General features: G+C 47.2%; 3 protein-coding genes across 12 annotated transcripts in view; 2 read left to right on the top strand and 1 right to left on the bottom strand.

The window, feature by feature from the left end:
* The window catches only part of GCKR (glucokinase regulator), a 28,233-nt gene extending 26,070 nt beyond the window's left edge, over positions 1-2,163 (bottom strand). For both annotated transcript variants that reach the window (XM_003270660.3, XM_030799442.1), the window contains exons 1-2: positions 586-2,163; positions 152-307 (exon numbers count right to left, since the gene is read on the bottom strand). In XM_003270660.3, coding sequence (XP_003270708.1) covers positions 152-307; positions 586-645 — 216 coding nt within the window. In that variant the 5' untranslated portion in view covers positions 646-2,163. The remainder of the gene's footprint in view (positions 1-151; positions 308-585) is intronic.
* A 163-nt stretch (positions 2,164-2,326) lies between these two features.
* Positions 2,327-5,710, top strand: FNDC4 (fibronectin type III domain containing 4). 3 transcript variants are annotated; one of them, XM_030799446.1, is made up of 7 exons: positions 2,327-2,703; positions 2,882-3,032; positions 3,112-3,227; positions 3,453-3,657; positions 4,109-4,198; positions 4,803-4,927; positions 5,115-5,710. In XM_030799446.1, the coding sequence occupies exons 2-7, from the start codon at positions 2,906-2,908 to the stop codon at positions 5,148-5,150; spliced, it is 699 nt and encodes a 232-aa protein (XP_030655306.1). In that variant the 5' UTR covers positions 2,327-2,703; positions 2,882-2,905; the 3' UTR covers positions 5,151-5,710. The 3 variants fall into 3 exon arrangements, with proteins under 3 accessions (XP_030655306.1, XP_030655308.1, XP_030655307.1); XM_030799448.1 differs by lacking the exon at positions 4,803-4,927; XM_030799447.1 differs by lacking the exon at positions 5,115-5,710 and having other exon boundaries at positions 4,735-4,896.
* Positions 5,711-7,787: 2,077 nt separating this feature from the next.
* Positions 7,788-21,193, top strand: part of IFT172 (intraflagellar transport 172) — a 43,958-nt gene continuing 30,552 nt past the window's right edge. For all 7 annotated transcript variants that reach the window (XR_004027109.1, XR_004027110.1, XR_004027111.1 and 4 more), the window contains exons 1-14: positions 7,788-7,976; positions 12,104-12,247; positions 12,480-12,592; positions 13,030-13,069; positions 13,357-13,422; positions 13,635-13,714; positions 13,917-14,004; positions 16,013-16,227; positions 17,118-17,241; positions 17,663-17,758; positions 19,130-19,291; positions 19,668-19,721; positions 19,960-20,063; positions 20,549-20,634. Coding sequence is in view for 4 of the 7 variants with exons in the window: in XM_030800794.1 (XP_030656654.1) it covers positions 7,938-7,976; positions 12,104-12,247; positions 12,480-12,592; positions 13,030-13,069; positions 13,357-13,422; positions 13,635-13,714; positions 13,917-14,004; positions 16,013-16,227; positions 17,118-17,241; positions 17,663-17,758; positions 19,130-19,291; positions 19,668-19,721; positions 19,960-20,063; positions 20,549-20,634 (1,411 nt within the window). In the remaining 3 variants the exon portion in view is untranslated. The remainder of the gene's footprint in view (positions 7,977-12,103; positions 12,248-12,479; positions 12,593-13,029; positions 13,070-13,356; positions 13,423-13,634; positions 13,715-13,916; positions 14,005-16,012; positions 16,228-17,117; positions 17,242-17,662; positions 17,759-19,129; positions 19,292-19,667; positions 19,722-19,959; positions 20,064-20,548; positions 20,635-21,193) is intronic.

The raw sequence follows: 21,193 nt of genomic DNA, 5'->3' as shown, positions 1-21,193 counted from the left end.
AAGCAGGAATGAGAAGCCAAGAAAAGGAGGACGATGGATGGGGGAGGGGGTCTCGGGGTTTCTGATATTAGAAGCCACAGTGAGGGAGAGCAGAGGTGGGGTTGGGGTTGGCATGTTTATTTGCAGTGTCCAGGTCTTGGGTCTTGGTTACCTGGTATGTGGGCAGGGCTTGCCCCTCCTCCTGGAAGATCTCAGCATCACATTGCCCCAGCAGTCGAACAATGTTCTCAGCATCTGCTTTGTCTAGATCCTGGGTCAGTGGGTTTGACTTCTCTGTGATTGGCACAGCTGCCTCGTACCCAGACAACTAGAAGGAAGAGGGGACAAGGATGGAGCAGGAAGCCAAAGCCTTATTCGTGCCTCTGAGCTGGAGGTAGGAGTGGCAGCAGGCACAGAGTTTGGACTCACACACACGCACACACATACCACACCAGAAACTCAGCCTGTATTTGGTACTGTGGGCATATTAGGGAAAGAACATCAGGAAGGAAGAAGAGGTGAGCAGAAACCAGGGTGGAGGGAAGACAGGATGAAAAATAATTCTAGGAATCAGCACAGAAAGCCAACATAAAGAAGGGGTCTCACCTCCCACTTGCCAGGCTCCGGGGTCTCAATGACATGTTGAAACCGTTTTGTGCCTGGCATGGTCCCACGCTGTGGATACACTGTTCCACCTGCCTCTTCAGCCACACAAACCCCTCTGGTCACAACGACTCTGCTTCCAGTTGGCAGGGCCTTATCTGAGCCCCAGTGATGATTAACCCAAGCACCCTGGGCTCTCAGAGCACCACCCCCTGTACCACTGCCTGCACCACCCTTTCCTGGTCACTAGGCCCCCAGCCCTCTGGTAACCCTAGGGAAACTCCTGGGCTTCCTCTTTGCATGCACCCTGACTCGCCAGCCTCTGCTTTGGCCCCTGAAGAGGAAGACCTGAGGCTCGGGACTCTTGCCCTATAGGGACAATGCCCTCTTCTCCGGAGGACCTGGAGCCTGGGAGTGCAGGACAACACCAACAGCAGTGAGAATCCCTGGGCAAGCGTCCTCCGAGGCCAGAGATCAGGGCCACCAGGTCAGCAGAAGTCAGAGGACCTGGCCCATGGCTTGATCACAGGCTCAGCACGCACAGTCCCACTGGTCCCATTTTATCCTCTCCTCTCAGAAAGGAAGGCAGTAGAAGCTTCCGAGCCCCAAGTGTGCACACACTGTACTGGATATTACAGCGGGAAAAATCCCACAGAAACAGAAATACTGCATTGAGAATTAGAAACCAAAGAATCTGCCCTAAATACAATGTTAGCCAACATTTATTTACACTGAAGAACACACTTTTCACTGGTGTATCCAGTATCTCATTGAATACACCAACACTAAGAGGTTGGTCAATATTGACACCCTCATTTTTCAGATGATGAAACAGGCTCAGAGTAGTTTAGTTGGTTGCTTAAGATCACACAGCTGGACAAATTGGGACTCATGCCCAGGTTCTCAATTCAGATTTCAAGCTCAACTAAAGCATGAAATAATGTAAAGGCTTACATGAACAAACAAGCAACTAACAGATTGGTGCAAATTAATCATCATCATCCAGTCACATAGTGTTGTGAGATTTATAAAGATCTTTCCCCAACATTATCTCATTTGAGCCTCACAACAACCCTGTGAGATTTCACACGCTTTGCTTTACAGGTGGGAAACCTGAGGCACAGATAAACCAGTTTCTCCAAAACCACACCGTAAGTGGCAGAGCTTTAGAAAAACAAAAAAAGAAAAGAAAAGAAAGGAATAATAATTTTTTTAAAAAAAGCCATAGAGCTTTGCGCTTTGATTCTCCCGAGAAGCCCAACACTTAACAATCACTGTATCTCCAGGTTTTAACATAATGCCAGACACATAGGAGATGCTCAATAAATATTTGCTGAATAAATGAAAGAATGAATGAGAAAGAGAATGGAATTAAATGAGATTATGAATGGGAAAGAGACTTAAAAGCTGACGCAGTCTACAAGTAAGGGATTGTTAAAGCAATTACTGTCTCCCTCACTCTCTTCCCCTCTCCTCTTAGCCCCTCGGGCACTGGAGGTGGAATTCCTCTTCCCAACTTGGCTTTTCCATGCGGGGAGGAAGGGGATCTCCCAGGTGCCAGAGACCCTAGCACCCGCGCCTCCCCCCCAACGCCTCCGCCGGCTTGTCCGCTTGAGCTGGGAGAGAGAAGGGATAAGGGATGGGTCCCCGGAGGCGCCATTGGGAGGGTCGTGGGAGGAGCCCCGAGACGACGGGAGTGAGGGGGCGGGAGGGGAATGACGGCTGCGAGAACCCGAGCTGGGCGGGGCGGGCCCGCGCGTCCCGGCCGGGCTGCGGCGGAGCGAGCGGGGCCAGCGCTGCAGAAGGCGGCGGCTGGCTCTCCGGGACGGTCACATCCCGCTGCAGGGGCGGGCGGAGGCCGCCGCACTGCCTTCCGCACCGGGGACCCAGGCCAGCGTCCGGGCAACGCCCCCTGCTCCCGGACAGACTCCGTGGCCCGCCCGAGCCCTGGGGGCTCCGCGGACCCGCGCCCGCTCCGCCGGCAGCTCGGCCCCGCGCTGCCCGCGTCGCCGGGCCCGCGCCGGGATGGGGTAGGGGCAGCGCCACCGAGTCGGGCGATGGGCCGCCCTCTGGGCACCGAGCAGCCCCCGGAGGCCTGACCAACCGCGAGGACCGGCGGAGGTGGGTGTGGGCAGGGCAGACCGCGCTCTGGGGCCGCCCGGGCAATGCGGGGGTGGGAGGGCGCAGAGAAAATAGGGCTGTTGTGAGCTGTGGGGAGCCCAGGAGAGCTGCTGCCCCCCCCCAAACCTCCGTGCGTTCTGGGCAGTCCTTGACCCCCCGCAACTCCTGCCATCTCCAGGAGCCCCGCCTGGATGTCAAGCGGATGCCACAGTGCCCCCCCCCCCCCAGCGGACTCGGTGGGGACATGGCTTCGCTGGTGCCCCTTTCCCCATATCTAAGCCCCACGGTCCTCCTGCTGGTCAGCTGTGACCTGGGCTTCGTGCGAGCAGGTAAGTAAAGGGGAAGGGGGCTGAGGGTCAACCAGAGCTAGTCAATGGGTGAAACCTGTTAACACCCTGGCTCCCGCAGATCGGCCTCCTTCTCCTGTGAATGTGACGGTCACTCACCTCAGAGCCAACTCGGCCACTGTGTCCTGGGACGTCCCAGAAGGCAACATCGTCATTGGCTACTCCATTTCCCAGCAAGTATGAATCACCCTTCTGCTCCCCCAACCTGTGTCCTTGGATTTCTGCACATTTCTTCACTTAAGTGGGGGGAGGGGGGGGATCTGGAAGCTGGCGTATCCTGGCTCAGGCTGCCCTTTTCACGCTACTCCCCCGGAGTGCTTGGATGTTGAAGAGTCTCTGGTTTGAGCCTTGTGGCCTGGCAATGGGGTGAGGCTGTCCTCCTCTCCCCTCATCTCCCTGCAGCGGCAGAATGGCCCCGGGCAGCGTGTGATTCGGGAGGTGAACACCACCACCCGGGCCTGCGCCCTCTGGGGCCTGGCTGAAGACAGTGACTACACAGTGCAGGTCAGGAGCATCGGCCTTCGGGGAGAGAGTCCCCCAGGGCCCCGGGTGCACTTCCGAACTCTCAAGGGTTCTGACCGGCTGCCTTCAAACAGCTCAAGCCCAGGTGAGGGTCTGTGCTATTGGATTCTCTGGCTGCTTACCTGGCTTGCAGCCTCTTACTTGCTTCCCCAAAACAAGCAACAGACTAGCTGAGTTGAATAGGATGATTTAATTCATTGTACTGCCAGGAAAGGAAGGAAAAGCAGGTGGGAAGGGGACTGGGTATAGACAGGCTGGTATTGAGTTGTTCGGGGGAAGGCCTTTTAAGTTTCCTGTTACCCAACTTCACAAAAGCTGCAGCTTGCATAAGTGAGTAATTAACCTGCAGCCATCCTGCTTTTTGGTCGCTAACCACCTGTCCACCAATGGCTTCCTCCCAGGGAGGGGCTACCCTACACTCCAAGGGCAACATTATGATGGGTCTACCCTCTCTAATCCCCAGCATCTCCATCCTGCATATGTCTGCATAGATAGCTATTCCCCAGTAACCTGGAGTCTGCCTTCTCCCTTCTCAGGTGACATCACAGTGGAGGGTCTGGATGGAGAGCGGCCACTGCAGACTGGGGAAGTGGTCATCATTGTGGTGGTGTTGCTCATGTGGGCTGGTGAGTAAGCAGCTAGACAGGGGACCAGGGACTCAGTAAAGGTGTGAGGTGGCAAAGGTTGTCAGGAGAAAAAGAAGTGAGAGATACAGTGGCTCACGCCTATAATCCCAGCACTTTGGGAGGCCAAGGCAGGCAGATCACCTGAGGTCAGGAGTTTCAGACCAGCCTGGCCAACATGGTGAAACCCGTCTCTACTAAAAATACAAAAATTAGCGGAGTGTGGTGGAGGGCACCTATAATCCCAGCTACTCGGGAGGCTGAGGCAGAAGAATCGCTTGAACTCAGGAGGTGGAAGTTGCAGTGAGCGAGCCAAGATCATGCCACTGCACTCCAGCCTGGGCAACAGAACGAGACTGTGTCTCAAAAAAAAAAAAAAAAAAAAAAAAAAAGAGAGAAATGAGAAATAGAGTGGGGAGATACTTAGTTCAGGAGGCACGATTTGAACTTTGAAGAGAGGGAGAAGAGGCTGTTGAGAGCCCAGAGAGGAGGACTGCATGGGCACCAGGAATTCAGGATGTTCTTCATGGATTTTCTAGAAGCTACGTGGGTATCTCCCTATGAGGGCGGAAGTGGAGATGAAGGCTCAGACTGTATTGTGTTTCAGCTGTAATTGGGCTGTTCTGCCGTCAGTATGACATCATCAAGGACAATGACTCCAACAACAATCCCAAGGAGAAGGGAAAGGGGCCGGAACAGAGTCCTCAGGGAAGGCCAGTGGGGACAAGACAGGTGATGTGGGGGCCAGTGAGGGTGGAAAGGGTGATTCTGCCCCTGAGGGGCAGCCAGGGAAAGGAAGAAGGTCCAAGAGGGGCAGAAAAAGATGGAGAATGGAAGACCTGGGATGGGGGAGGCTGGAGAGAAAGGGTGGCACCTATTACCTTCCTGAAATTGAGACTCAGGCCATTTTCTTTCACAGAAAAAGTCACCATCTATCAACACCATTGATGTTTGAGTGAAGAAACACACCCAGAAGAGAGATGCACTAACAACTGGGGATGGGGATGGGGTCAGGGAGAGCCCAAGATGGTGATCTGCCCGAGACTCCCAGAGGGTAATACCACTCCCACAATCTCAGGCCTGGTACCCATCCTCTTTCCACTGTGAGCAGAGCCAGAAGGTAGGTCTGTTCAGAGTCTGTGCCCCTGGACCTGCGGAGTGGATATCAGATGGGATATCTCCTTCCGTTCCCCGGTCCAGGGGAGAGTCACTTGTTGTACCCTACTCCATTAGGTCCCAAATGGGGGCCCCATTTCACCTGTATCAGGACTTTCAGCATCCCCAGCTGCCCCACATCTTGCCTCTGGGCCTCAGAGAGGGGTGTTTCTATGGGTACTCATCTTACCCCAGCAAATAAAAGGAATTGTCTGACCCTAGAGGCAGATGCTGCACTGCACTACTCCAATGTCTTCCATGGAGCCTCAGGTGCTCCCCCTCTCACCTGGCAGCCCCTTCAGCTGCGAGTGATCTCACTCGTTGGACATTTTTCCAATAAAGGTTCTTGGACAAACTGGAGCTGACTGTATAGTATGCTGAAGACATTTCCTCACCTTGTCTCTCTCCTGACCCTCCAAGGACCCCTTACACCACCACCTACTTGACAGGAGCATTGCAAGGTGTGTTAATACCCCCCCCAGGATAGGGCCAGGAAGAAGAGGTGTAGAAAACTGGAACCCCGGATTCTTTTGCTTTGTTGGGTGAGAAGGGAAAAAAGAGAAGAGAAAGATATAAGTTCCTGCACCACTGAAAACTAAGGCATATCATATGAGAGGGCAGTAGCCTTTTTATCTTCACTGCTTGCATCGACAGCACAGCTCCTCACCACTTATTCTTCTGACTCCTCCATCAACCCTGGGCTAATGGTCAGAAAAGGACTAAGCAGTGTCTTGGGGACTAATGAAAGGACAGCTACACTCATGGATTCCTTGGTGCCACATGCTCCTATCCTATGTGTTCCTGTGTCTGTTCTTCCCTCCTTTGCCTTCCCTTTCATCTCTATCTCTCTTTAGTCAGTCAAAGTCAGTAATAACTGTAAATTATAAATGAGTTTATATTCATGCTCTGCCACCATATCCAGAGGAGGATTCTGAAAATAAAACTGAGGGGTTGGGACTCCCCTGTCAAAATAATTCTCATTTGACCTCTGAGGCCTACTTGTTTTCTGTGAAAATAGGGGCTGTCCTCTGCTCTTTCCTATTTTCTAAGGGGTAGTTGGTGGCCATGAGACAAACACCTGTTGACACTTGCAAACCACTGTGGGGGAAGGCTTCTGGACCCACAGTCTGTCTGGAGAGCATATGCTACACTTCCTGGAGAGTTACAGATCTTCCCAACTTTGGATCATTTCAGAGCAGGCTTATGAATAACTCCTTTCTGCATTTCAATCTCTCTGGTATGTTAGAAGATAGGCCAAAAATTCTGAAAGGGACTCCAATCCAAACAAAGATCAACAAGTCAGTCTCTTTTCTACTTAACCAACCTCTAACCCCAGGTATCACAAGACAACCTATCGGGTGAGCCAAGTCAGGTCTGCCCTCAAAACTGAACCATAGGCCGGGAACGGTGGCTCACGCCTGTAATCCCTGCATTTTAGGAGGCCAAGGCAGGCAAATCACCTGAGGTCGGGAGTTCGAGACCAGCCTGACCAACATGGAGAAACCCTGTCTCTACTAAAAATACAAAATTAGTCGGGCGTGGTGGCACATGCCTGTAATCCCAGCTACTTGGGAGGCTGAGGCAGGACAATCTCTTGAACCCAGGAGGCAGAAGTTGCAGTGAGCCAAGATCGCACCATTGCAGTCCAGCCTGGGCAACAAGAGGGAAACTCTGTCTCAAAACAACAACAACAACAAACTGAACCAGAAAAGCATTCCAATATAAACAGCAGTCTTTAACCCACCATTACCCAATTTGGAATTAGGGTACCTTACATTTCTTTGGCAGCCGGTTCCAAAACACTCATCTCTCAGATTCTGAGAATAAATGTCATTTATTGGGATGGGAGTGTGACAGGTTATAGTATCGTGGCATGGAGAGAGCGAGCTAGGAGTTGAGAAAGAACATAAAAGCTGTTTAAAGTTACTAACTCTGGGTTAACCCCAGTTGCAAGTCCTTCGCTGGCTGTGTTAGTTTGAGCAAGTGCCCTGAGTCTCCTGTTATGTAAAATGAGACTAATAACGCTATCCCCTTCAAAAGGTGGTTTTGAGATTAAATGACACAAATGCACGTACAATACTTTACACAGTACCTAGCAGACACATACTGAGTATTCATCGTTAGCTATCGTTATTAGCCTTGCGATCCCGTGCAAGTCATGTAACCTATTTGGGTACCATTCCGTCAACTGCAGAAGGCCTATCATGGAAACCGCCCTGCTTTCCTCCAGGGTTGTGAGGATTAAAAGAGTGCACTCAGAAAGTCAGGTACATCGAAGAGCGAGACGGACCGCTATGACGTAGGACCTGGGGCTGCCTGAAGGCTTGTGGGCGGGGCTTGGTCTTGAGTTTGCATGCGGCGACGGGATTGGTCAAGGAGAGCATTCGTGAAGCCCTCTCAAGGGCCCGGCCTAGATCTCACCGCGCTTGCGCACGTTCTGTTTGCTTCGCCGCAAAGCTACGTGTGACCTTACGACGCGTGTTGCGCTCCGGTCGCATAAGCGTTAACGAACGGCTGCGTGGCGAGCTGTCTAGGTAACCACGGGAGTTGTCGCTGTCTGGGAGCATCTGAGAGACAGGTGTGCGTCATGAAGTTGAAGCACCTGAGGACCCTGCTAAGCCCTCAGGTGAGGAGTTGCGTGCCAGTCCCTCCCCCTTACGCTTTATGTTCCAAGAAAAGTGGGGGAACTGAAGTTTAATGATGTTGAGCTCCTACTGTGTGCAGAAGGCTGTAAAGGATATAGCGATGATCTGGATCTTGGCCTGTCGATACAGCGTCCAGGAGGCGAGATGGAGGGCTAAGGACTTGTAGCTTTCCTTACATTTCATTCACATCAGTTGTGTACAGGCCCCGTGCTGGGGCTTGTAGGAATCCCAAACCACCCGACTTATGCCCCTCCCTTCAGGAGGCTTGTATTAGAGGGAGAGGTACACAAGTAAGCAGCGAGTATGCGTGTGCCCATAATTAAATAAGCGCCTTAGGTGCAAGCCCTGAAGGGGGGGAGTGCAAAGACCGAACCGTGTATTCTGATTCAGGAGAGGCTGAGCACTAGGGGAGGAGCCCTGACACATGGTGAAGAAAGGGTGGGCTTTGGAGTTAGCACACCAGAATTTAAGTCCTAGCTCCACCACTACTTTCTTATTTTCTTTTTAAAATTTCTTACCTTGTCCTTATTTCAGATCCACCACTACTTTATTTAACTATTTGAGACAGAGTCTTGCTCTGTCGCCCAGGCTGGAGTGAGTGGCGCGATCTCACTGCAACCTCCGCCTCCCGGGTTCAAGGGATTTTCCTGCCATAGCCTCCCAAGTAGCTGGGATTACAGACGTGCTCTAGCACGCCCGGGTAATTTTTTGTTTCTTTGTTTGTTTTTGTTTTTGTTTTTTGTAGAGATGAGGTTTCCCCATGTTGCCCAGGCTGGCCACTAGTACTTTAAACAAATGACCTGATGTCTCTAACTTTAGCCTTTATTATACAGTGTCTCGGAGCACTCACCAACTTCTTCATTTGAAAAAACATGAGTTAGCTAATAGCAACTTTAGGGGACTTGGGCAAGAGTTATATAGGGTAATATACACAAAAGAGCATTGTAAACTGAAAAGCAGTGTGAAAAATTGATAGACAAGAGGAAAGGACATTCAAAATTCAAAGGACAGAATAATACAAAGCTAATAAGAATAAGATGTCTGGCCAGGCACAGTGGCTCACACCTGTAATCCCAGCAATTTGGGAGGCCAAGGTGGGAGGATGGCTTGAGCCCAGGAGTCCAAGACCTCTACAGAAAAATTTCGACCAGGTGCGGTGGCTCACGCCTGTAATCCCAGCACTTTGGGAAGCTGAGGCGGGTGGATCACCTGAGGTCAGGAGTTCGAGTCCAGCCTGGCCAACATGGTGAAACCCCATCTCTACTAAAAATACAAAAATTAGCTGGGTGTGGCAGCAGCTGCCTGTAATCCCAGCTACTCAGGAGGCTGAGGAAGGAGAATCACTTGAACCCGGGAGGTGGAGGTTGCAGCGAGCTGAGATCGTGCCACTGCACTCCAGCCTGGGGGACAAGAGTGAGACTTTGTCCCAAAAAAAAAAAATTTTTTTTAAATAGCCTCGTGTGGTGGCAAGCACCTGTAGGCCCAGCTGCTGGGGACACTGAAGTGGGAGGATCTCCTGAGCCCAGGAGGTCGAGGCTGCAGTGAGACGTGATCACACCACTGCACTCCAGCCTGGGTGACAGAGTAAGGCTGCGTCTCAAAAATAAATAAGATGTTCCATAACTGAGTGTGTAATATGTACTGGGGCATCTTAATAAAGAAATTGGGATTGTGGTTTATGGATTTACACATACATAGATTTAATCATGGTTCTAGGCCAGGCGCAGTGGTTCATGCCTGTAAACCAAGCACTTTGGGAGGCCGAGACAGGCGGATCACCCGAGGTCGGGGGTTCGAGACCATCCTGGCCAACGTGGTGAAACTACTAAAAATACAAAAATTAGCTAGGTGTGGTGGCGCATGCCTGTAATCCCAGCTACTCGGGAGGCTGAGGCAGGAGAATCACTTGAATTCAGGAAGCAGAGGTACAGTGAGCCGAGATCGCACCACTGCACTCCAGCCTGGGTGACAGAGCGAGACTCTGCCTCAAAAAATAAATTAATTAATTAAATAAATCATGGTCCTACCACTTACAAACTGTGTATGTGAACTTGGGCAAATTACTTAATCTTTTTGGGCTTCCATTCCTCTATCTGTAAAAGGGGGTTAATAACAGCATCTACCTCAGTGTTATGAGGTAAAATGAGATTATGCTTGTCAAGCACTTATCAAAATGCCTATTCTATGGTAAGTACTTGTTAAAGGCAAGCTCTTATTATTTTATTCCCTACCTCACTTAATAAAACAATCTAGTGAGGTACATATTGTAGAGAAAGGAGAATTGATTGATTATGGAAATCAGGAAGGCTTCACAGAGGGTGTGGCATTTGGACAATAGGAGGAAATGAGAACACAGGCCGGGTGTGGTGGCTTACACCTGTAATCCCAGCACTTCAGGAGGCCAAGGCGAGTGGATCACTTGAGGTCAGGAGTTCGAGACCAGGCTGGACAATATGGTGAAACCCTGTCTCTACCAAAAATACAAAAAAATTAGCCAGGCACAGTAGCGCACCCCTATAGCCTCAGCTACTTGGGAGGCTGAGGCAGGAGAATTGCTTGAGCCCAAGAAACAGAGTTTGCAGTGAGCCGAGATTGTGACACTGCATTCCAGTCTGGGGGACAGAGTGAGACTCCGACAAAAAAAAAAAAAAAAAAAAAAAGGAAATTAGAACAAAAGATAGTTGTGCTCTCTCCTCAGTTGGAGAAGGCAAAAATAAAAAGACAGAGATTTGTGCTCATTGTTCAGCAAGCTGTCCATTGAATTTGTAATTTAAAAATTTCTCTGCCCTAATGGAAAAATTGGAAATGAAATCCTCCTTCAGTCTCTCAAAATAAGATGATGTCATGATGCAGGTAGGGCTGAATGCCCAGGATTGGTCAAAGCGATAAAGCAGGAGGATCAGCAAAGGTTGATGAGGAGCCCTCAGCCCTTCTATATATAATGAAGAGTTAGAGGATCATAGTGATGGTAGTGTGGCTATTTTCTGGTTTGAGGATTTGCAGGAAAAGAGGCTTTTTACTTCTGACTTTGGAGATAGGTGAGTTTGGAGTGAAAAGTGTCAATGTTTTAAGCCAGAACTCTAGTGTCCAAATAATTAATCAAACAATTGGGGCAGAAGAAAAGCAGAATAAAATGTTTTGTTTTCAAGGAAGGAAACCCTTAGTAGCAGAGCTAGTCCCTCAGGACCAGACCTAGTGTTGGAAGGGTCAGATCTGGTCAGAATAATTCACCTGGAGATAACTTCTAACTTGGGTTTCTGTGAAGCGGGTAGTTAAGAAGAAAAGAAAGTGGGATTGTTCATCCTGAGTCTCAACTCGTACTCCCCCATCCTGAACTCTCACTGTCTCTCCCTTTCCTTTCAAATAAGCCCAAACTCCTTTGCCTGGCTTTAAAGACTTCCTGAGCTGGCCTGTTTTTCCTGCCTTACCCCTTCTATTCTACTATTTATAAGGTATAATAGTTTCAAATAAACTAAATTACTGTTTCTTGTCCAGAACTTGCCTTTGCTCATTGCCATTCCTCCCATCTCAGATAACTTCCTACTCAACTGTATTCATTCTTCAAGCTTAATTTTGATAATTTAAGCATAAAATTCTCTCAGTCTTCTCCAAACTATTGCAGTACTTTATATATACTTTAATAGGACTTTTCTATTTTGCACCATCTTATTAGACCTGGAGGCAGGATCTATGGTTTGCTTTTTGTCTCTCTCTCAGCCCCTGGCCAAGTGCCTTGAACAATAAGGTGCTCAAAAAATAATAATTGAATGAATGGCTAATGACCAAAACTTACCAGACTAATTGAATTTATTTCAGTAGCAGACCTGGGAACGAGGAGGCCGTTGCAGGGATTCATTGATACAGTTGACTTAGCACCCTGCCTCTTAGTTGTATTTGCATATGAGTCTCTAGAAGCACATTGTTCTCACAGTCCAGGATCTGAAGGCCTTTGGAGACCAGGATGGGCCACAGGCATCTCTTTGTTTTGAGGATAGAACCGTGACAGGAAGAAAATTGACCAGAATTACACTAGAATTAATGGAGCTAGAAATGCTTTTGGCATTCTAGACCAGCACATGGGTTTGTTTTTACCCTTTTGCCTCTGCAGGATGGAGCTGCAAAGGTGACCTGCATGGCTTGGTCCCAGAACAATGCCAAATTTGCTGTCTGCACAGTGGACCGAGTGGTCTTGCTGTATGATGAACATGGAGAACGGAGAGATAAATTCTCCACCAAACCAGTTGACATGAAGGTAAACAGTGTATTCATGTGTATCTTAACCTATTGATGAGGTCTTACAACCTGGAAGACATAGTCTACCTTCTAGCCATCGGCATAGGAAATGGCATACCCCACCTTTTTCTCAGTATAAATCCTCAAGCTCCCTTAGGAGCACACGTATACCTTTTTTTCTCTTTTCTCTTTCATGTGTACTCATTACTTCTTTTTCTTTTTCTTTCTTTTTTTTTTTTTTAAACTCTTAGTATGGCAGGAAGAGCTATATGGTGAAGGGCATCACTTTTTCTCCTGATTCCACTAAAATTGCCGTAGGACAGACTGATAACATCATCTATGTCTACAAGATTGGAGAAGATTGGTGAGGATAGAGGTTGGGAGATGGGATGGCCCAGGAAAGAAGGGGAAGGCAAGAGAAATGCCTCACTAGGGAGGGGAAATAAAGGGGATGAGAAGCCAAGCTTGGCCATTGAAGGCAGAGACTTTCTGGAGTCTGTTTTTGCTTTTCTGCCTTCGCCTCTCCCACGTGTTCTTCAATCCCATCCCTGGAGGAAACAGTCCAAGGTCAACAGGAGGCCCTGTGAGATCCTGGAAGCCCAGAGTGATGTCACATCTTTGTTATTATTCTGAAGCTGCTTAGGCTCCCTCATATGCCTCCTTTCAGGGCTCCTACAAAGTAGTCAAACATTAGTGGGCCAGGGAAGAAATCTGCTCTTTCTTCTCTTCCCTCAGCATCATTTTTGGCAATTTGTTTATGGAAGTGGTTTTTAATACGTTTCTCCTTCTTTTGTTTGGCAGGGGTGACAAGAAAGTCATCTGCAACAAGTTCATCCAGACGGTAAAGTTCAGACCAGTCCCTGGAAGCTTAGGATGAACAAACATATATTAGTATATCTACTTATAAATACAGCCAGGAGTTGCATTTCTAACATCTGAATGTGACTTTTCCTACTGCAAGGATGGTGATTCGTGGCTGTTCATGGTCATCTGCTGTCTTCCTTAGAGCCCTGTTGTGTCCTTCCCTATAGGAGATTGAGGTTGTGGTGTGTTGGGGTGTTGAAGTTGTTATAAAAGTGCCGGCCCACACAGATGGGGTTATCCTTTTCATTATTTCCTTTCACGCAGAGTGCTGTCACTTGTCTGCAATGGCCCGCAGAATACATCATTGTCTTTGGACTGGCTGAAGGGAAGGTAAAAGAGGGAAGGGAAACACAAGAGAGGGAGTGGTAGGGATAATGGTTCTGGAGAGAGGAATATGGTCCATCCTCTTTCTTAGGATCAAGTTGTATACTGGGGAGAATGCATAGGGACCCGTTTTGTGGGACAGTTTTTCCTTGTTTTCTTAGGGCCTAGTTAAATTTAAAATAGCCTAACCATACTTGTGTCCATTTTTCTATTTTCAGGTTCGTTTAGCAAACACCAAAACTAATAAATCATCTACCATCTATGGGACAGAGTCTTACGTGGTGTCCCTGACAACAAAGTGAGTAAAGAGGAGTAGTATCACTAGAGTCTGGAAGTGTTAGGAAAATGCTGTGGGGAAGTCTGGACTGCAAGACCATAGTATGAAAGGCAGGAGAACTGGTAGCAGGAAGCACAGACAGGGTTGTGTTTGACAGAGAAAGGGGCTTTCTTGGTGAGATAAAATAATCTCTTCCTGTATTTCTCTCCTTTCTCCTTTTTAGTTGCTCTGGGAAAGGAATTCTCTCTGGTCATGCAGATGGTACCATCGTTAGGTATTTCTTTGATGATGAAGGCTCTGGAGAGTCACAGGTATGAATAAAGAATGTTGTGGGAGGCTTGGATCGCTTGAGTCCAGGAGTTTGAGACCAGCCTGGGCAACACAGTGAAACCCTGTCTCTACCAAAAAAATAAAAAATAAATACAAAAATTAGTCGGGCATGGTGGTGTGGGCCTGTAGTCCCAGCTACTCAGGAAGCCGAAGTGGGAGGATCACTTGAGCCCAGGAGGTTGAGGCTGCAGTGAGCTGAAATAGCACCACTGCACTACAGCTTGGGTGACAGAACAAGACTGTGTCTCAAAAACAAACAAACAAAAAAAAGATGCTGTGGAATAGGGGATAAGGAAATTCCAGGAGCCCTCCTAGAGGAGGTTGGACTTCTAAGGCATTTGGATTGAGATACTAAGGGAGGAAGCTAGAGGAGGACTCAGGGACAGAGAAAAAGTTGGATGTGGCCACTGAGAGGATTGGTGTTTAGGAGCCTGGAGCTTACTACTTATAAGAAGGGATGACTCAGGTGAAAGGGACCTTGAGACAAAGGGAAACAAAAACTCTTACAGTAATGAAAAGTGAAAATTATTCCTATTTATGTAAAACATATATAATATATATTTATGTATGTAGATTCATAGAAAAAAGAGTTAACAGTTTACTCTGGAGAGGGAAAAGGAAAAAGATGGGGGATAAAAAGGAAACTTTCATGTTTTACTCTATATAATTGTGTATTGTTTGAATCATTTACATTAGGAATTACTTGTGGGCCGTGCCTGTAATCCCAGCACTTTGGGAGGCCGAGGCGGGTGGATCATCTGAGGTCAGGAGTTCGAGATCAGCCTGACGTGAAACCTGTCTCTACTAAATACAAAACAATTAGCTGGGCATGGTGGCACATGCCTGTAATCCCAGCTACTTGGGAGGCTGAGGCAGGAGAATCGCTTGAACCTGGGAGGCAGAGGTTGCAGTGAGCCAAGATCGCATGCCATTGCACTCCAGACTGGGCAACAAGAGTGAAACGCCATCTCAAAGAAAAAGAATTACTTGTATAGGCTGGGCACAGTGACTCACTCCTGTAATAGCACTTTGGGAGGCCAAGGCGGGTGGATCACCTGAGGTCAGGAGTTCAGGACCAGCCTGGCCAACATGGTGAAACCCCGTATCTACTAAAAATATAAAAATTAGCCAGACATGGTGGCATGTGCCTGGAATCCCAGCTACTCGGGAGGCTGAGGCGGGAGAATTGCTTGAACCCGGGAGGCGGAGGTTGCAGTGAGGTGAGAACACGCCACTGCACTCCAGCCCCGGTGACAGAGTGAGACTCCTCTCAAAAAAAAAAAAAAAAAAAAGAAATACTCGTATAATAGTGAAATTTAACCCTCTAAAAAAAGAAGCCTTATGCTCTTTGTGGGCCCAGACGGTGTTGGTTAATGTGTAGCACATCTCCTTTTCGGAGGAGCTTTACCAGGTGCATATTAAAAATTTCCAATACATGCTGGGCGTGGTGGCTCAGGCCTGTGATCCCAGCACTTTGGGAGGCCGAGACAGTCTGATCACAAGGTCAGGAGTTCAAGACCAGCCTGACCAACATGGTGAAACCCCCATCTCTACTAAAAATAGAAAAATTAGCCTGGTGTGGTGGCACACACCTGTAATCCCAGCTACTCAGGAGGCTGAGACAGGAGAATCGCTTGAACCTGGTAGGCAGAGGTTGCAGCGAGCTGAGATCGTGCCACTGCACTCCAGCCTGGGTGATAGAGTGAGACTCTGTCTCAAAAAAAAAAAAAAAAAAAAGACAATTCCAATATACAAGCATTTTGAGGTTTTTCTAGAGCACAAGTTCAACAAGTGTGTGTATAGGGGTGTGTGTGTGTGTGTGTGACAATTTGTGAAGAGTTCAGGATTAGGATGTGTTGGGATAGGGAAATGTTGGAAGAGACTTCTGCAGGGTATGATGGGCAGAGTGAAAGTACCAGGTGTTGAGAGTGAGGAATTTCTCGGGTGGAGTCTTCGAAGAGTGATTGAAACCCTCTACTTCTGTCTTAGGGGAAGTTGGTTAACCACCCGTGTCCACCCTATGCCTTGGCATGGGCAACCAATAGCATCGTGGCTGCAGGCTGTGATCAGAAAATTGTAGCCTATGGAAAAGAAGGCCACGTGCTACAAACTTTTGATTATAGCCGTGACCCTCAGGAGCGGGAGTTCACCACAGCTGTAGCAAGTCCTGGGGGCCAGTCCGTTGTGCTAGGAAGTTATGACAGGTGAGTCCCCTTTCCAGTTTTATCTACTGCCTACTTTCCCTGTGAACACTCTCTGCTTTAGCCAAATTATTCTGAGCCAGAGTGGGAGACTGGAGCAGAATCAAATGTATGTATGTAATTCATGCGCTTTCCTCTTCCTGCTCCCGCCATCCATTGGTGTGCTGGCAGTTCCAAAATGTCCTGGGCTCTTGTTTTGTCTCTGTGCCTCTCCCCGCACTTCCACAACAGAATTCATCTCTATTTTCTGTTTCCATTGCCCCGTTTGAGACCGCTTAGAGTTTCTCACATTATATTACAGTTTGTTGTTTGCAAACTACTGTTGTTTAGCCAGATAGATGGCTAAATCAGAGTCCTTGAGAAGGGGGCTTATTATTGATCTTTTCAGTGCCTAGATTAGCATCTATATGCTATGTATATCTAAGATATGCTCAGATGTTTGGAGAATGAATGAATGAATGATGGAACAGCAGATAAACAGCCATGTTCCAGGTCTCATCATTTCTCTGCCATGTGTTTAACCCCAGTTTTGTCAGTCCTGTCTTTCTATCAATCTTATGTCTCCTCGTATTCTCTTCTTTCTTCACTGACTCCTACCATTTATCTCCTTGTTCCATATTTTTTTGCTCCTAGTAGCTTATTTTTCTCACCTGCCCTGGTCTTTTTGTTTTCTCTGCTCCCCTCACTCTTATTCTATTTTAGTTTTGCCTTGATTTTCCCAGCTTATTTCCTGTGCACCTCTATATCCTCTTCTGCTAGACTGCCTAGCTTGTCTGTTCTTTTTATTTCCTTTCTTTTCTGATATAGCAAGACTAATTTCCTTTGGTTATCAGCCCATTTGCACTCTTTAGCTCAGCCTCGATCTCTTCTAAAAGCCACATACTTTATTTCAGGCTTCGGGTGTTCAACTGGATTCCTCAAAGAAGCATCTGGGAAGAGGCAAAGCCCAAGGAGATTGCCAATTTATACACCATCACTGCCTTGGCCTGGAAGCGGGATGGCTCACAACTCTGTGTGGTGTGTTACTAGTAATCCCTTTCTGGATTGGTGACTTTCACCAAACTAGAAAAAAATCCTGCCTTATCCTAAAGCACTGTTCCCTGACACTAGAGAATCTCCTCTTTCCTTTTGACCCTGACCTAAAATTCTGGCGTTAAAGGCAGGAAACAGAAATTCATACTTTATTGGAGGTCACAAAAGGGACAAAAAATTGTGTGTAGGCAGGGCTACTTTCTCCCTTTTATCCCATTAATATGTTGTGCCCTTGAGTCCAATGATTGTAGCCTCTTTCCTTTTGGTAATTCCAAAAACTGCCAGCTCTTTCACTGCCAACTCTTCTCTAGACTCTGGAGCTTAGGTTTTGAGGATGTCTCTAGATACTCTCCCCATGCCAGTGTACTATGTGTGTGACCTTTTATGCTGTCACTTTCCCTTCTAGGGCACACTGTGTGGTGGGGTGGAACAGTTTGACTGCTACCTCCGAAGGAGTATTTATAAGAACAAGTTTGAGTTGACGTATGTGGGACCTAGCCAGGTAAGCAGGATGGTAGCCTTCTGCATTGAGACCTTGTGTGGCTCATTCATCCTTATAACGTTTCCCTGCCTTCTGGCCACAGCCATAGTTCAAATTTAATCTTCATCCCTCTGGAAAGCTGTTCTGGGCAACAGAATATGTCAGGGCAACACCATGGTAACTTTCCTGCTGTAGTTCTTGCAGCTTATTATAAGAAAAGTTTTGGCCGGACGCAGTGGCTCATGCCTGTAATCCCAGCACTTTGGGAGGTCGAGGCGGGCGGATCACAAGGTCAGGAGATTGAGACTATCCTGGCTGATATGGTGAAACCCTGTCTCTACTAAAAGTACAAAAAAACTAGCCAGGCATGGTGGTGGGTGCCTGTAGTCCCAGCTACTTGGGAGGCTGAGGCAGGAAAATGGCATGAACCCGGGAGGTGGAGCTTGCAGTGAGCTGAGATTGCACCACTGCACTCCATCCTGGGTGACAGAGCAAGACTCTGTCTCAAAAAAAAAAAAAAAAAAAAAAAAAGAAAAGTTTTAAGCACCAGGCGTAAGGTGTGCAGAGATTGCCACTTAAGCCTTTCTGGCTTAAAACTTTACTGCCTACACACTGGCAATTGGGCAATTGGGCAATTGGATAAATAGAATTATAAATGTGAACTCTGTTGTTTTAAGGCCTCTGAGCTCACTGTGTATGATGTTGCAAGCTAAAAATTTCTCAGTTCCTGGGCCAACTTTTCTCTTTTTTCTACCTCTGTCCTTCCATTTATTATACATTGGTTTCTTCATTCTTTTGTTCTTTCCAGAAACATTTATTCATTCTCATTATTCAGCAGTGTTAGGCATTGGGAATACACAGATAATTATCTGTAAGACATTGTCCCTTGATCAAGGAGATCATTATAACAGAGGACACAGACATATCAAAAAATAATATTAGCCAGATGCAATGGCACATGCCTGTAGTCTCAGCTACTCAGGAGGCCGAGACAGGAGGATTGCTTGAACCCAGGAGTTCAGGGCCAGTCTAAGCAACATATTGAGACCCTGTCAAGTCAGTCAATCAACCGATCAATACATACACTGTGATCAATGATATATAAGGTTTGTACAAAGACTATGAGAACACAAAAGTGATTGGTTTTACCCAGTGGAACTTTCAGAATTATATAAATTATGGGCGTCAAAAGAGATAATATAGGAAAGCATTTCATAAATAGTAAATCCCCTGTAAACATAAGATATCATTACTATCAACAATATCCTAGACCCAGGGAGGAAACAAGGTATTAGCTTTGTTTAGTGCTATGGAGGTGGGCAAAGGGCATAGTTGTTCACCCTTCTTTTGGGCTGGGGAAGCCTAAGGGGCTCAGACTTGTCCTTTACCAAGGTGATTGTGAAGAACCTGTCATCAGGAACCCGAGTGGTGCTCAAGTCACACTATGGCTATGAGGTGGAAGAGGTGAAAATCCTAGGAAAGGAACGTTACTTGGTGGCCCACACATCAGAAACACTGCTGCTGGGGGACCTGAACACTAATCGGCTTAGTGAGGTAGGAACCAAAATTGAGGGTAGGGTGGGGAATGGGGCATCTTGGTTTAATACTTGTGGGGATCCAAAATCCCTAGGGGTAAGCTCTCCATGAGAAGTTCTAACATTCTGGTGTAGGGGACCTGGTTTCAGGGAAGGAGACCCAGGAGGTTTATAATCCCAGAGTATGAATCACCATATTTGGACTGTTTTTATGCCCTCTCTCAGAAACATCTCTCTGGTTTCTCTCAGGGACCAGAGCAAATTCTGATACAGCACCTGTTTTGTGTAGTGCCAAAGCCTACATAAATATATCTTTCCACTTCCCAACCTGTCATTCTTTCGGCGTTATCTTGGGTATTTTTCCACATTGCTTCTTAAGTCTTCTCCCATTACAGATAGCCTGGCAAGGATCTGGTGGCAATGAGAAGTATTTCTTTGAAAACGAGAATGTGAGTAGAGCTTGATTCACCATCACCATCTTGATAAGCCTCTTTCTAGCTTCTGTGTCATAAAGATGGCAAGTTGCAAGGGATAGGGAAACAGCAGATAAAGAAACAGGGAGGATGAAATTGGCAGGGTAAGAGAACAAGGAGAAAAGTGGTAGTCACCTTGAACTGACAGTACACCTCCCACTACTGTTTTTCTTCATGTAGCCTTTCCACCGTACAACAACTCCATTTTTCCCAGGTATGCATGATCTTCAATGCCGGAGAGCTAACCCTGGTGGAATATGGGAATAATGACACCCTGGGTTCTGTACGCACTGAATTCATGAACCCCCACCTCATCAGGTAACCTCACAAGATTCTCTAAATCCCTGAAACCCAAAATAATTCCTTTTGGACTCCTAAATTCTGTGTCCTCCAGTTAATCCAAAAGCTTCAGCCAGGCGTGGTGGCTCACGCCTATAATCCCAGCACTTTGGGAGGCGGAGGCAAGCAGATTACTTGAGTCCAGGAGTTCAAGACCAGCCTGGGCAACATGGTGAAACCCCCTCTCTACTAAAATACAAAAAATTATCCAGGCATGGTGGCACACCCCTGTAGTCCCAGTTACTCAGGAAGCTGAGGTGGGAGAATCACCCGGAGCCTGGGAAGTCAAAGCTGTAGTGAGCCGTGATCACACCACTGCACTTCAGCTTTGGCATCCAGAGTGAGACCCTGTCTCAAAATAAATAAATAAATAAAAGCTTCATCCCATATGGTACTTCAGAGCCTTTAATAAACATCCCAACTACCTCAGCCCATTTTGCCTTACCTCACCCTTCATGTTTCAGTGTTCGTATTAATGAGAGGTGTCAGCAAGGAACAGAAGATAATAAGAAATTGGCTTATCTTATTGATATTAAGACTATTGCTATAGGTGAGTAAGACTGTCATAATTTTAATAACAAAATAGATGTTTATATCACACTTCCATACCACAGGATTGCGTTCAGTGGTGAATGCAGGAATCTGAGATGCACCAGGTAAATAGTAACCCCACATGTACAGTGGATATATATGAAATGTTTAAGTCAATATGTGTGCATCTGTACCTGGATATCTAAATATAAAAACAAAGGTTCAGGCCAGGCACAGTTACTCATGCTTGTAATCCCAGCACTTTGGAAGGGCAAGGCAGGAGGATCATTTGATCCCAGCAGTCCAAGGCTGCAGTGAGCTATGTTTGTGCCACTGCACTCCAGCCTAGTTGATGGAGTAAGACCCCATCTCTTAAAACAAAAACAAAAACAAAACCCAAAGGTCCATATAATTATTCATGTTCTCTAGACATATATCTTAGGGTTGGCAAATTGTGAGTAGTAGAAAAGGCCCATTAAATTAATGAATTTTCCTGTTTAGACTTCATAGAATCATAGACTGTTAGAACTGGAAGAGGTGTTATTTTTTGTATAGTTTATCATTAGTAACTAATAATG

The sequence above is a fragment of the Nomascus leucogenys genome, chromosome 19 (assembly GCF_006542625.1).
Source record: "Nomascus leucogenys isolate Asia chromosome 19, Asia_NLE_v1, whole genome shotgun sequence".
Taxonomy (NCBI): Eukaryota; Metazoa; Chordata; class Mammalia; order Primates; family Hylobatidae; genus Nomascus; species Nomascus leucogenys.
This window is presented reverse-complemented; position numbering and strand designations above follow the sequence as displayed.

Bases quoted from the DNA above. Each gene is read 5' to 3' on its own strand.
- FNDC4 (XM_030799446.1), top strand. From the start codon at position 2,906: ATGCCACAGTGCCCCCCCCCCCCCAGCGGACTCGGTGGGGACATGGCT. The intron at 4,199-4,802 runs GTGAGTAAGCAG...ATTGTGTTTCAG, and splicing joins GGTGTTGCTCATGTGGGCTG to CTGTAATTGGGCTGTTCTGC. The intron at 4,928-5,114 runs GTGATGTGGGGG...TTTCTTTCACAG, and splicing joins GGCCAGTGGGGACAAGACAG to AAAAAGTCACCATCTATCAA.